Source organism: Eulemur rufifrons, chromosome 24 (assembly GCF_041146395.1).
Source record: "Eulemur rufifrons isolate Redbay chromosome 24, OSU_ERuf_1, whole genome shotgun sequence".
In the NCBI taxonomy this organism is placed as follows: Eukaryota; Metazoa; Chordata; class Mammalia; order Primates; family Lemuridae; genus Eulemur; species Eulemur rufifrons.
Genome location: NC_091006.1, coordinates 24,261,353 through 24,275,048, shown reverse-complemented (window position 1 = coordinate 24,275,048; position 13,696 = coordinate 24,261,353). Strand labels below are relative to the sequence as shown.

Here is a 13,696-nt window from a genome sequence, read left to right as displayed (position 1 = left end):
CCTGAAATTCTGATAGACATCTGACCTCTCAGAGAGCTGAAGACTTCTGAAAGTACTATAATAGTTACCATATGCTGATATAAGTATTTTTAAATAAGTAACTGGACAGCTCATTCCACCAAAAATCAGAGCATCTGTCCTATTGCTCATCATTTGAAACCAGCTCTGCTAGCCTTCATACCCTTCTTTTTATCTTCTTTGTACTCATGGAAAAATGCTTCCATGAGTCTTCTTTTTCTCCTCTCTAGGCTGACTATAATTTATGTCCAGATGCTAAAGTGTTGATAAATAATAAATTCAGAAATGCTTCTTAACACAACCTGCTTCCTGAAGCCAGTGCTTGAGTGTACAACACAGTGGTAATACCAAGTTTTCATACGTTGAAACGGTTTTCAAATGTCACATCTTGTGGCTAATGATAATGTCTGTATTATTACCTATAAACCCAGGTTAGAGTTCAAGTTATATTGCAAACGCCATGCTTCTACATTCTGGCCATTGAATGTCCATTCAGCAGTTCCAGAATGTTGAAGGCCCTGAATCCTCAGAGAAGATTGTTCTTGGATTTTTCACTAGAAGAAGCCCAGGTACTCCAGGTATTATTGAGGTTAGATTTTGGCAACACTGGTAGCTCTTGATATCCTGTGGGAAATGATGTTCCTGTCTTCCATTGAGGGAAAGCACCAGTAAGTATTCACTTCATTAAGAAGAATCACAGGCAGTTTCCATGGTGAGTGAGGAATTGGTGCTGTTTCTTCTCTCATGGAAGAGAGAGAGTTTGGCCATATATACACAAAGGCCACCTCATGGTACTAGATTTGGCTGGGTTTGAAGGGTTTGTTGACATCTGAGCAAAAGCACTTATCCAAACCACATGAATATAAATAATACACAATATGCAACAGTTTCAGCTCCATGTGCCATGAATGTAACTCATGGACAATGCACACTAGATACCAGTCTTTGAGGCAATCCAGTCTCGATATTTAGCCACCCTCGTGTAGACTCCAGGTTTTTTGGGAAGAGCACATGATTGTCCCCAACTTACTATACCTACAATGTACCAGATGTCATGATTATCGTAAACCAGAGGTCCACCAGAATCACCCTGGAATAAAAACAAATGCATATTTGAAACTGTTAACTCTAATTCAGTAGGAAGGTCATTGTAATCATCTCTCTTTCACATTAAAAAAATGGAAATTGGTACATAGACCACACAGCCAGACTATAAATAGAGTATATCATTGTTCTCTTAATTGAGTTAGAAGTTGGTGCCAAGTTTTAAAGTGCATTGGGTTTTCTTTTTTTAGAAAGGCTAACATTCATTCATATGGAATAGTTACATTATTTATGGTTTAGCATCCCTATATTTTATTTTTTTCTATTTTGATTAGATACTTTATACATGATTTGATAATGCATATAAAATGTTAAATATGAGATTGGTATTTGTGGGCCTAGGGGGAAAATTTCAATGATCTCTTCTGAATTTTGTTAGCTCGATTGTATTTTATGAACCTACTCATGGTCTCCTTTTCTTTTACTCACCTAGTTGTAATTTATGTTTTCTTGCTGAATTGTATATAAGGTCCTTTAAATTTCTTTGCAACAAGGAAGGTTCAGTAAATAAACAGATACACAAGCAGAGGTTAAAAGTGTGCGCTTAGCAGTTGAACTGACTGGGCTTCAGATCCAGCTCTATTCATTACTGGCTGTGTGACGTCAGGTAAGACACTTAACTTTTCTGTGCCTCTTCCACTGCACTCATTTGTTTATTTATCAACTATTTACCGAGTTCCCATTATGTGTCACAAGCATTTTGATTTGTACTGGGGATACAATGGTGACCAAATGAAAGGTCCTCATGCTCAAAGAACTTGAAGTTTAGGTTAAAAAAAATATTAAATAAACCCATAAATGCAAAATTACCACTGTGATAAGTCCTATATGAACACACAATAGTGAAATTTCACTGGTAATAGTAAAATATGAGAGCAAAGTTTCCTCTGATAAGTGCAATTGAGCTGATATCTGAAGGAAGAGGAGTTAACCCCTCCAAGGAAAGTGGAGATGAAATGTGTTGGAGGCAGAGGGAACAGTGTTACAAATGCTCTGTGGCATGAAGGGAGTATGGCATATGCAAGGGCGACAAGTGCTATGGGATGAGCTAAGGAGAGCTAAGGACAGACTAGTCCCTGTGGAGCCCCGGGGGTCTTGTGTAGGAGATTTTGTTTTTTATCTTAAGACCAAAGGTAAGCCACTAAAGGTGTTTTCAATAGGAATTTGAAGTGATTAAATTAACATCTTGTTAGAAATCATTCTGGCTTTCATTTGACTAATGCAGTAAAGGAGCATAAGAGTGAACATGAGGAAATAAGATTGCTATTAATAGTATAGTTGTCTGGTGGAAGGAGGGAGCAATGGAGGATGAGAGATAAGGGGAAGAGGGCAATGGAGAAATGGCTAAAGAGAGGTATTTAAGAAGAAAAAATCCATGGGATTAGATAATTGATGGGATATGGGAAAAGAAAAGAGAATGGCTGGTTCTAGCCTTCGGGCTTGTTTAACAGAATGAAAGGGGATGAAATTCAATGCAGGTAAAAAACACAGGAAGATGATCAGGTTGGGTGGGTAGATGAATAAGAACAGAAACGGACGTAGTATTTTGAATTTGATATGCCTTTGAACTATCCAAGTGGAGTTAGCAAGCAAAAGTTGGATATATGAGTCTGGAGATTAGGGGACATGGGGCTGAAAGTATAAACTTTTGAAACATCTGCAAAGAGACCAAAAGTATTAAAGAAATTTAGATTCTCCAGGGAGAACGTATAGAGTACAAAGAGGAACGGTCACAGAAAAGATCTACCTTTAATGGCAGAGATTAAAAGAATGAACCTGAAGAGGAGACAGAAAAGGAACACACAGAGATGTGGGCTGAAACTCATTACAAGCCAGGTAAAGATAATATTTCAAGAAAGGGAGGCCGGGCGCGGTGGCTCACGCCTGTAATCCTAGCACTCTGGGAGGCCGAGGCGGGTGGATCGCTGGAGGTCAGGAGTTCGAGACCAGCCTGAGCAAGAGCGAGACCCCGTCTCTACTAAAAATAGAAAGAAATTATCTCGCCAACTAAAAATATATATAGAAAAAATTAGCCGGGCATGGTGGTGCATGCCTGTAGTCCCAGCTACATGGGAGGCTGAGGCAGTAGGATCGCTTGAGCCCAGGAGTTTGAGGTTGCTGTGAGTTAGGCTGATGCCACGGCACTCACTCTAGCCTGGGCAACAGAGCGAGACTCTGTCTCAAAAAAAAAAAAAAAGAAAGAAAGAAAGAAAGAAAGAAAGGGAAGTAGTAAGCAATATTACATGCTGCTAAGAGATCAAAAAGGAATAGAATCAAACATTTGTTTGATTTTAAAAACATGTATGTCATTGGTGAATCACTGGAAAACTTAAAAAGCTATTTCGGTGATATAATAGGGTAGAAACAATATTGAAATGGTTTGAGGAATTAAGGGCAAATGAGAAAATTGAGATAATGGGTATAGAATTTTTTGCAAATATTTGATAATAAAGCTATAAGAGAAGATGCCAGCTTGAGGCATTCAGGTTAAAGAAAACAAGAAAGAGCTTTTTCTCCCCTAATTTGATACATTCGAATAGGGAAGGATCCATTTGCAAAATAAATATTAACTATAAAAATAGAGAAAGGAAATTATTGCTAATGTAAACTTCCTTAAAACACCAATGAGAACAGGAGAATAGAGGAAGAGGAATTAGCTTTAGAGAAGAGGCAACTTCTCTGTTGAGATCTGAGCTGAAGGTGAAAGAAGAGAATCCAGATGAAGGCAGGGTTGCATGCTTGGTGTTGGGAAGAATGATTTCTATTTTTCTTTGAAAATTGTTAAACAGACTTATTGGCTGAGTGTAAGGGTAGGAAAAATTGCAAGTTAAGGGAAGTGCTAAAAATTGTTTAAAAATGGACAATTTGGGAAAAAAAAAAAAAAAAGCAAACAAAAAAAAACCAGAAAAAGATTGTCAGATTTATTATCCAGAACCTCTAATGGAAACAATTTGTTTTGTTAGGATATTTTCTCCAGGAATATTTAACCACCTAGGTTCAAGCAAAGAGAGAGAGAGAAAGATGTATCTTCCAGGTTTGGGATATCGTCAGATAAAAATACTAGAAATAAAGAGCAACAAGTAAACTGAGTATAAGCAAAATTGTTTAAAAAGTAATGGATCTGAGTGGCACCAACAGGACGGTGGAGTGGGAATTCTCCAGCTCTACTCTTCCCCACAGAAATCCAACTAGCAACTGTTCACAGACAAGAATACCCTTGTGAATATTCCAGAACTTGGGAGTGAGGCTGAGCATCCCCTTGGACCACAGAACTGAGAATAGCCACAGGAGAAGGGTAAGTTGAGTGGTTTTACTTTGATAACATCTACCCTTCACAAACCTGGTCCAGTGCTGCACAGAGAGGATTTTGCAGGACTCATGGTTTTTACAGAGGGAGAAGAAAGTTTGGGGCAGACATTCAGCTTTGCCAGCATTCTGGGACCCTTATCTTGTCCCACAGGAAACATGGGGGGTATCGGCAGGGCTTGACCACCTAGGCTCAGTTAGAAACAAAGAACAGAGGTGTAACCAGTATGCAGATCTTGATGATAGTTCTGAGTTCCACCCAGTGGAGGGACACAATCTGAGTGGCTAACCAACAGCATTGTTCTACAGGAAACATGGTTGACAGATCTCCCGAGCTTGAACCCCTGGATGACTTTTCCACCCCAGCCCCAGTGATCTCCTTAATCCTTCCAGGGACGAGGTGACAATCAACCCAGCAAAACCCTGGGGTTGTCCTTAAGCCCTCACCAAGCTGGGAGGCCAGAGTAGGTCAGCAAATATCTGCTGAGGGGAGCATCTGGTCCCACTCAACCCCAGTATCTGAACTGCTATTGCTAATTCTATCAAGATTGGTACTCTGCTTAAGGATACCCTAGGATGAGAAGCAAACCCAAGTCCACACACATCTGTGATGCACAGCTTCTGGCCATGCTCACCCCAAGTGGTTAAGAATGATCCCAACGACCTCGCCTAGTCTTGGAGCCCAGCAAATAGCCCTGCCCAACTACAGATCCCAAACTGCAGTACTGGCCAGGCAGGGAGACAATCAGTAACTCTGATCATAGGGCCCAGCTAACAGCTCTACTTTACTGCAAAGTTCAGCCAATGGTTTTATCAGATTGCAGAGCACAGGTAGCAGTTCCACTTGACTCCAGAGTAGAAGTAACAACCCAACTAGAGAACATAACACCAATGTATACCTAATCCAGGGGTCCAACCAGAATCTCAGTGAAGGTCTACAACTGCCAAAGAGTACCAGCAAAGGCTGAAAGGGGTAGTCATTTCCTTAAATGTGCAGGCACCAATGCAAGGACAGAAGGATTATGAAAAATCAGAGAAATACAACATTACAAAAGAAACTAATAATGCTGCAACAATGGACCCTAAAGAAATGGAGATCTATAAAATAACTGATAAATAATTCAAAATAACCTTCTTACAAAAGTTTAGAGAACTATAAGAAAATACAGATAAAAGATTACATGAAATTTAGAAAACAATTCATGAACAAAATATGGAGTTTGACAAAGAAATTAAAAAAAACTAAATGGGAAGGGGTCAAGATGATGGATTAGAAGCAGCTGACACACTGCTCTAAAGGAGAGGATTCAAAGTTGCAAGTAGATGCCCACCTACAGAATATAGAATCCAGAAATAAAACCATATAGCTACGACTGCTATCACTAGTCAGGGAAATGCAAATTAAAACTAAAAGAGATACCATGTTACCCCTGTCAGAATGGCCATTATTAAAAAGTCCAGGAACAACAAATGCTGGCATGGATGCAGAGAAAAAAAGAACACTTATATACTGTTGGTAGGGCTGCAAACTAATACAACCTCTATGGGAAACAGTACATAGGTTCTTTAAAAAATAAATGTACAGCTACCATTTGATCCAGCAATCCCACTATGATATCTACGCAATGTTTATTGCGGCATGATTCACAATTGCAAAGATATGGAATCAACCTAAGTGCCCATCAAAACATGAGTGGATAAGGAAAAATGTGGTGTGTGGTGGCAGGCATACTGAAAGCTGTGGCCCCAGCATTATAGAGCTTATTCATGTAACAAAAATTTGTACTTCCTTAATATTTTGAAATAAAAATTTTTTAAAAACCAAAGTCCTAGAGATAAAGAATATAATAATCGAACTATGAAATTCAATAGAAGGCTTCAACAGGATACTTGAGCAAGGAGAACAAAGATTCAGTGAACTCAAGGACAGGACATTTTAAATCATCTGGTCAGAGGAGCAAACAGGAAAAATAAGAATTTAAAAACATGAAGAAAGTGACTGTGGGCATTATGAAATGCCATCAATAGATGCAAACTAGCATAATACGAGTTCTAAAGGAGAAGAGTGAGAATAAGACGTAGAAAGCATATTTAAGAAAATAGTTCCTGAAATTTTCCCACATCTGGGGATAGAAGATAACAGCCAGGTACAGGAAGTTTAGAGGTCTCCAATCAAATTCAATCCCAAAAGGAGTTCAACAAGATATATCATAATCAAATTATCAAAAACCAAAGACAAAAATGAATACTGAAGGCAGTAAGAGATAAGAAACATATCACATTCAATGAAGTCCTGATGTGGCTTTCAGCAAATTTCTCAGCAGAAGCCCTGCAGGCCAGGAGCGAGTGAGATGATATATTCAAAGTGCTGAAGTGGGGGTGTTTGTGGGGAATTGCCAACCTAGAATACTTTACCTGATAAAATTGTCCTTTGAAATGAGGGAGAAATAAAAACTCTCAGATAAACAAAAACCAAGGGAGTTCATTATCACTATGCCTACTCTATGGGAATTACTAAAGGGAGTTAGTTATTCAAGCTGAAACAAAAGGCTGCTGGCCAATAATGTAAAAATGCCAAACTAAAAATCTCAATGGTATAAGTAATACATAGTTGTATTCAGAGTACTCTAATACTGTAAGGGTGGTATATGAAGCAATTTTATCTTTACTATGAAGGTTAAAAGACAAAACTATTAAAAATAATTCTCACTACAATAAATTATTAAGGGACACAAATTACAAAAAAAGGGCCAATCTTAGCATTGAAATTGTAACAGAAGGAGGAAGTGAAAGTGTGGAGTTTTGTCTGCCACTAAAGTTAGATTGTTATCAGCTTAAGATAGCCAGTCTTAAGTATAAGATATTTTATATAAACATTATGGTAACCCATAAAGCAAATTCATAGTAAATGTATAAAATATAAAAAGAAAGATTCAAAGCAGACCACCATATAAAACCATCAAACCAAACCACAAGAAAGGAAGAAAGAAATAAAGGATCTACAACACAACTAGAATACAAATTGCACAATTACAGGAGCAAATCTTTATCAATAATTACCTTAAATTTAAGTACATTAAATTTTCCAATCAAAAAACCTAGAGTGACAAAATGGGTTAAAAAAACAAGATCCAACCATGTGATGCCTAAAAGAAACTCACTTTACTGGTAAGCACACATATAGATTGAAAGTGAAGAGAAGAAAAAAGATTCCACACAAATGGAAACCTGAAGATAGTAGGGGTAGCTATACTTATAATATCAGATAGAATAGGTTTTAAGTGAAAAATCATAAAAAGAGACAAAGAAGGGCATTATATAATGATAAAGGGGTCAAGTCACCAAGAGGACACAATTGTGAATATATATACATATCCAACATTGGAGCACTTAAATACATAAAGAAATTGTTAAATTATCTGAGGAGAGAGATGGACTGCAGTACGTTAATAGTAGGGGACCTCAAGATCCCACTTTCAATAATGAAAAGATCATCTAGATGGAAACTCAATAAGGAAACACTAGACTTTAATTACACTTTAAATCAAATGGATCTAGCAGACATACAGAATATTCCATTCAACAGAAACAAAATATACTTACCAGGGGCACATTAAACATCCTTCAGGATAGCCATATGTTAGAACACATAACAATTCTTAATAAATTTAAGAGGATTGAAATCATATGAAGTATCTTTTCTGATCACAATGGCATAAAACGAGAAGTCAAAAATAGCACGTTTTAAAACAGCCAATGGCTGACAGAAGAAACAAACAAAAAAATTCCTTAAAACAAATGAAAATGGAAACACAACATACCAAACTTATGGGATGCAGCAAAAGAAGTTCTAAAAGGCAAATTTATAGCAATAAATGCCTGTATCAAAATTAAGAAAGATCTCAAATAATCTTACATTATACCTTGAAGAACTAGAAAAAAAGAACCAACTAAGTGCAAAATTAGAAGGAACAAAATAATAAAGAGCAGAGCAGAAACAAATGAAATAGAGACTAGAAAAACAATAGAAAAACAATAATACTAATCATTAACTTTTTGAAAGAGCAAAAAAAAAAAAATCAATAAACTTTTAGCTAGACTGACAAAGAAGACTCAGATAAATAACATCAGAAGTGAAAGTGGAGACATTACAACTGACACCACCAAAATATAAAGGATTATAAGAAACTACTATGAACAATTATATGGAAAGAAATTGGTTACTCTGGAAGAAATGGGTAAATTCTTAGACACATACAACCTACCAAGACTGAACCATGAAGAAAGAGAAAACCTTAACAAGACCAATAATTAGTAAGAAGATGGGATCAGAAATAAAAAGTCTCCCATCAAAGAAAATCCCAGGAGTGAATGGATTCACAGTTGAATTCTACCACACGTCAAAAGAACAACTAATAAAAATCCTTCTAAAACTCTTCAAAAAACTGAAGAAGAGGGAATACTCCCAAACTCATCTTACAAGGCAGCATTAGCCTGATACTAAAGCCAGATGAGGACAATACAAGAAAAGAAAACTACAGGCCAATATCCCTAATGAACATAGATGCAAAAATCCTTAACAAAATACTTGAAAATTCAACTAAAAACAGATTAAAAGAAACATTTACCATAATCAAGAGGGATTTATTATTAAGATGCAAGAATGGCTCAATATATATAAATCAACAAATGTGATTTACCACATTAAAAAAATGAAGGTTAAAAACCCTATGATTATCTCAACAGATCAAAACACCCTTTCAGGATAAAAACTGTCAACACAATAGGTATAGAGGGAAGTTACCTCAACATAACAATTCTTGGCCAACATTATACTCAACAGTGAAAAGTTAAAATCTTTCCCCCTAAGGTCAGGAAAAAGACAAAAATGTCCACTTTCACCACTTCTCTTCAACACACTTCTGGAAGTCCTTGTCAGAGAAATTAGGCAAGAAAAATAAATAAAAGGCATCATCATAGGAAAGAAAGAAGTAAAATTGTCTCTGCTGAAAATCTAATCTTATATATAGAAAACCCTAAAGACTCTACCAAAAAAACTGTTAGAACTGATAAACGAATTCAGTAAAATTATAAGATAAAAAATTAATAACATTTCTATAAACTAGTAGTGAGCCATATGAAAAGGAAATTAAGAAAACAACCTCATTTATGATAGTAACAACAAAGCAAAACACTTGGACATAAATTTAACTGAGGGGAAAGACTTGTATATTGAAAACTGTAAAACACTCATGGAAGAAACTGGATAAAACACAAATACATGGAAAGATATTCCACACTCATGGATTGAAAGAATATTGTTAAAATGTCCATACTATCCCAAATGATCGACAGAGTCAATGCAATCCCTATCAAAATTCTACTGTCTTTTTTCATGGAAAGATAAAAAACTATCTTTAAATTCATTGGAAGCAAAAAAAGACTCTAAATAGTCAAAACAATTTTGAGCAAAAAAAAAAAAAAAAAAGCTGGGGGCATCATACTACCTGATTTCAAAATATATTATAAAGCAATTATAATCAAAATAGCATGCCACTGGCATAATAAGAGAGACATCAACCAATGGACAGGACAGAAAGCTTAGAAATAAACACACACATTTATGGTCAATTGATTTTTAACAAAGATGTCAAGAACACACAATGAGGAAACGAGTGTCTATTCAATAAATGGTGCTGGGAAAACTGGTTATCTATATCAGAAGAATGAAATTAGACCCTTATCTTACACTGTGCACAAAAATAAACTCAAAATGGATTAAAGACTTAAACATATGACCTGAAACTATAAAACTACTAGAAGAAAGCAAAGGGGGAAAGCTCCACAATGTTGGTCTGAGCAATGGTTTTTTTTGGATATGACCTTAAAACTCAGGCAACCAAAGCAAAAATAGACAAATAGGATTGCATAAAACTGAAAGCTTCTGAACAGCAAAATGAATCATTAACAAAGTTAAGAGACAACACACAGACTGGAAAAAAAAACATGTTTGTGAACCATACATTTGCTAAGAGATTAATATCGAAAATATATCAGGAAGTCAAAACAACAGCAAGAAAACAAATAACCTGATTTAAAAAATGGGCAAAGGACATTTCTCAAAAGAAGACATACAAGTGACCATCAGGCTCACAAAAAAATGCTCAGCATTTATCACTAATCATTCAGAAAATGCAAATTAAAACTACAATGAGATACCACTTCACTCCTATTAGAATGGCTTTTATCAAAAAGATTAAAGATAAAATGTTTCATTGAGGTTGTGGAGAAAAGAGAACCCTTGTACACTCTTAGTAGGAATGTAAATTAGTACAGCTATTATGGAAAACAGTATGGTGGTTCCTAAAAAAACTAAAAATAAAACTACTGGCAATCCCATTTCTGGACATATATCCAAAGGAACTGAAATCAATATGTTGAAGTGATACCTGCATTACCAAGTTCACTGCAACATTATTCACGATAGCCAAGTTTTGGGAACAATCTAAGTGTCCATCAAGATATGAATGGACAAAGAAAATGTGGTATATATACAAAATGGGATAGTATTCAGCCTTAAAAAAGAAATGGAATGCTGTTGTTCAGGGCAACCTGAGTAAATCCAGAGGACATTATGCTAAGTGAAATAAGGCAAGCACAGAAAGAAATACCACATGATCTTACTTATATGTAGAATCTAAAAGAAAAGTTGAATTCATGGAAGTAGAGTAAAATGATGGTTACCAAAGGCTGGGAGGTATTGGTTGGGGCAGGGACTGAGGGTATGGGGAGTTGCCTTGCTCGTCAAGGGTACAAAGCTTCAGTTAGACAGGAGGAATAAATTCTGAGGTCTGTTGACTTTGGACTTACCTTACATGCATCTACTTTTCCTTCCATGAATCCAGCACATAACATTCCTGGAGTTATCAGGCCATCGTACACATCCTTTCTGTTACATACATCAGTGCCTATGGTTTCTACCCTGGCTTGCCGAAGTTTATTTTGTGTAGGTCCTATTACACAAAGAGACAAAAAAATAAATATGTTCTTCAAACACAACAGTATCTAAAACATGGAAGACATATAAATTGTATATTCCTAGGAGCAAAAGCCCAAGATTATTTAATTAACATTAGTTATCACCTAATTTTATTTTCTTTGTCACAAGGAACCACAAATATATATGCCCCAGTATTATATCATATTTTTGGATCTTTCAGGGCTACTGAAAGCCCTAAAACTATATGTGAAATATTCATATATATATATATATATATATACATGCACACACATGTATATGTATACATACACATTTATTTTTTATGAGGAGAGGGTCCATAGTTTTCATTTGATTCTCGTAGGGATTCATCACACTGATTTTGTCCAACTGCTATATTTTCTGTGGCCCATGGAAGTTCATTGATATCCCAAGAGTATTCAAATAGAAGCAAGGACACAGCTGCACAGATCCATTCGCTCTATGCTACTCTGCAGTGTGTTCCTTAGGGTTGTCTCACAGCATGGGAGGCAGAATGGATGCCCAGTACATGCCAGAGATTTGATGCCAACACAGAACAGGGGCAGGAGGAGAGGATACTGCTCAGTTGAGCACAGGAAGGGAAGGAGTTTAGGGCTCCTGGTTGAAACTGTTGGTGAGTAGCCAACAGCTAGCAGTAGGGAAAAGAAGATGAAAAGAGACTTTTAAGAACTTCTCACAAACCCAAGTTGGATATGCATGGAGCATTTGGCAAATTTTTCACATAATAGAAGGCTGTCAAAAAAAAAAAAGGTAGATTAAGATATATATTAGCATGTCTAGTTTCTTCAGATATCCTTGATAGAACCTTAACTATTTTTTTTAATTTCAGAATATTACAGGGGCACAAATGTTTTTGTTACATAAATTGCTTCTGTACCATTTGAGTCAAAGTTGTAAGTGTGCCCATCACCCAGATAGTGTGCACTATACCTGTTAGATGTGAATTTACCCATCTCCTCCTCTCCCTCCCACCTCCTTGATTTCTAATGAGTGTTATTTCCATATGTGCACTTAAATGTTGATTGATTAGTTCCAATTTAATGGTAAGTACATGTGATGTTTATTTTTCCATTCTTGTGACAATTTTAGAAGAATGGTCTCTAGTTCCATTCAGGTTAATACAAGAGGTATCAGTTCACCATTTTTTTTTTTTTTTTGAGTGGCTCCATGGTATATATATACACACCATATTTTATTGATCCACTCATGTATTTATGGACACTTGGGTTGTTCTGCATCTTTGCAATTGTGAATTGTGCTGCTACAAACATTCCAGCGCAGGTGTCTTTTTTATAAAATGTCTTTTCTCACTTGAAACCATTTAATCTCCCTCTATAGAGCAGAGTGAGCCAGTACCAAGAAATCTTAAGTTCCAGGCTTCAGTTTAACAATTCTTACATTTGATGTCTTTTAACACCTGAGCAGGTGAAATGAAGGAAGAAAAATACAGATTCTATTAACTAACCAAAATTAAAATTCTCAAACCATTCACAACCCATTTTCATGTTTATGACCATTAAAAATTCTCATAAAATGAAGAATGATTGAGATAAAGAAAAAAGCTATCATTCTGATTGTGATTTAAAGTATATGCTGACCAGAAGTAGTTACATCCAGGAAGCATACAATTTGTAATTAGTTACTCCCTTGCACTTTCATAGTATTTTGTCCCTTCTTACATCACCTGTTCAGTCTGTTCTTTTCTTCCATATGAGTCTCTCCCTCTTTTCAGTACTGCTCCAGTTGTGAATGCAGAGACAGAGACCTGATTTCTTTTACCTTTTCATCCAGAGCTCCCTGTTCTGCTCAGGGCCACACACCTTGGAAACATCACCAGTACTTTTATGAAAAGCTTAAGAAGGATTCTTCAAAACAGCTTGTTCCATCTCAAGCCATTTTTGTGCTAAGAAAATTCGGTTGACACTACTCACCGTCATCTACAATGGATCCAAAGCCTGTGACAAATACGCTTGTTTTAGGTGGCAACTTCATAGAGGAATCTGGGAGGCAAACTCTCTGGGCTATGTTTGAAAACTCAACTCGGGCAGTCAGCTGAGCCAAAGCAATGTCATTTTCATTTGTGTCTCTGTGATAATTTTCATGAATGATAATTTTCCCCACATTTCGTTTCACCGCGGGTGGTGTAATGGTTGTACCAAAAGTAGCAATCCACTTATTTGGGTCTTTATTTCTGCAAAAAATTTAAGCATAAGATTTGTTATGCTTAAC

At 36.3% G+C, this 13,696-nt stretch overlaps 1 protein-coding gene and 1 long non-coding RNA gene across 2 annotated transcripts in view; one reads left to right on the top strand and one right to left on the bottom strand.

Annotated features, from left to right (window-relative positions):
- Positions 1 to 238: 238 nt before the first annotated feature.
- Positions 239 to 13,696, bottom strand: part of LOC138374654 (transmembrane protease serine 11F) — a 63,723-nt gene continuing 50,265 nt past the window's right edge. The window contains exons 8-10 of the mRNA XM_069457695.1: positions 13,399 to 13,658; positions 11,299 to 11,441; positions 239 to 1,108 (exon numbers count right to left, since the gene is read on the bottom strand). Coding sequence (XP_069313796.1) covers positions 950 to 1,108; positions 11,299 to 11,441; positions 13,399 to 13,658 — 562 coding nt within the window. The 3' untranslated portion in view covers positions 239 to 949. The remainder of the gene's footprint in view (positions 1,109 to 11,298; positions 11,442 to 13,398; positions 13,659 to 13,696) is intronic.
- Positions 1,619 to 13,465, top strand: LOC138374655 (uncharacterized). The gene is made up of 3 exons (XR_011231392.1): positions 1,619 to 1,729; positions 4,303 to 4,417; positions 13,261 to 13,465. It is a non-coding gene; the product is annotated as an uncharacterized lncRNA (long non-coding RNA).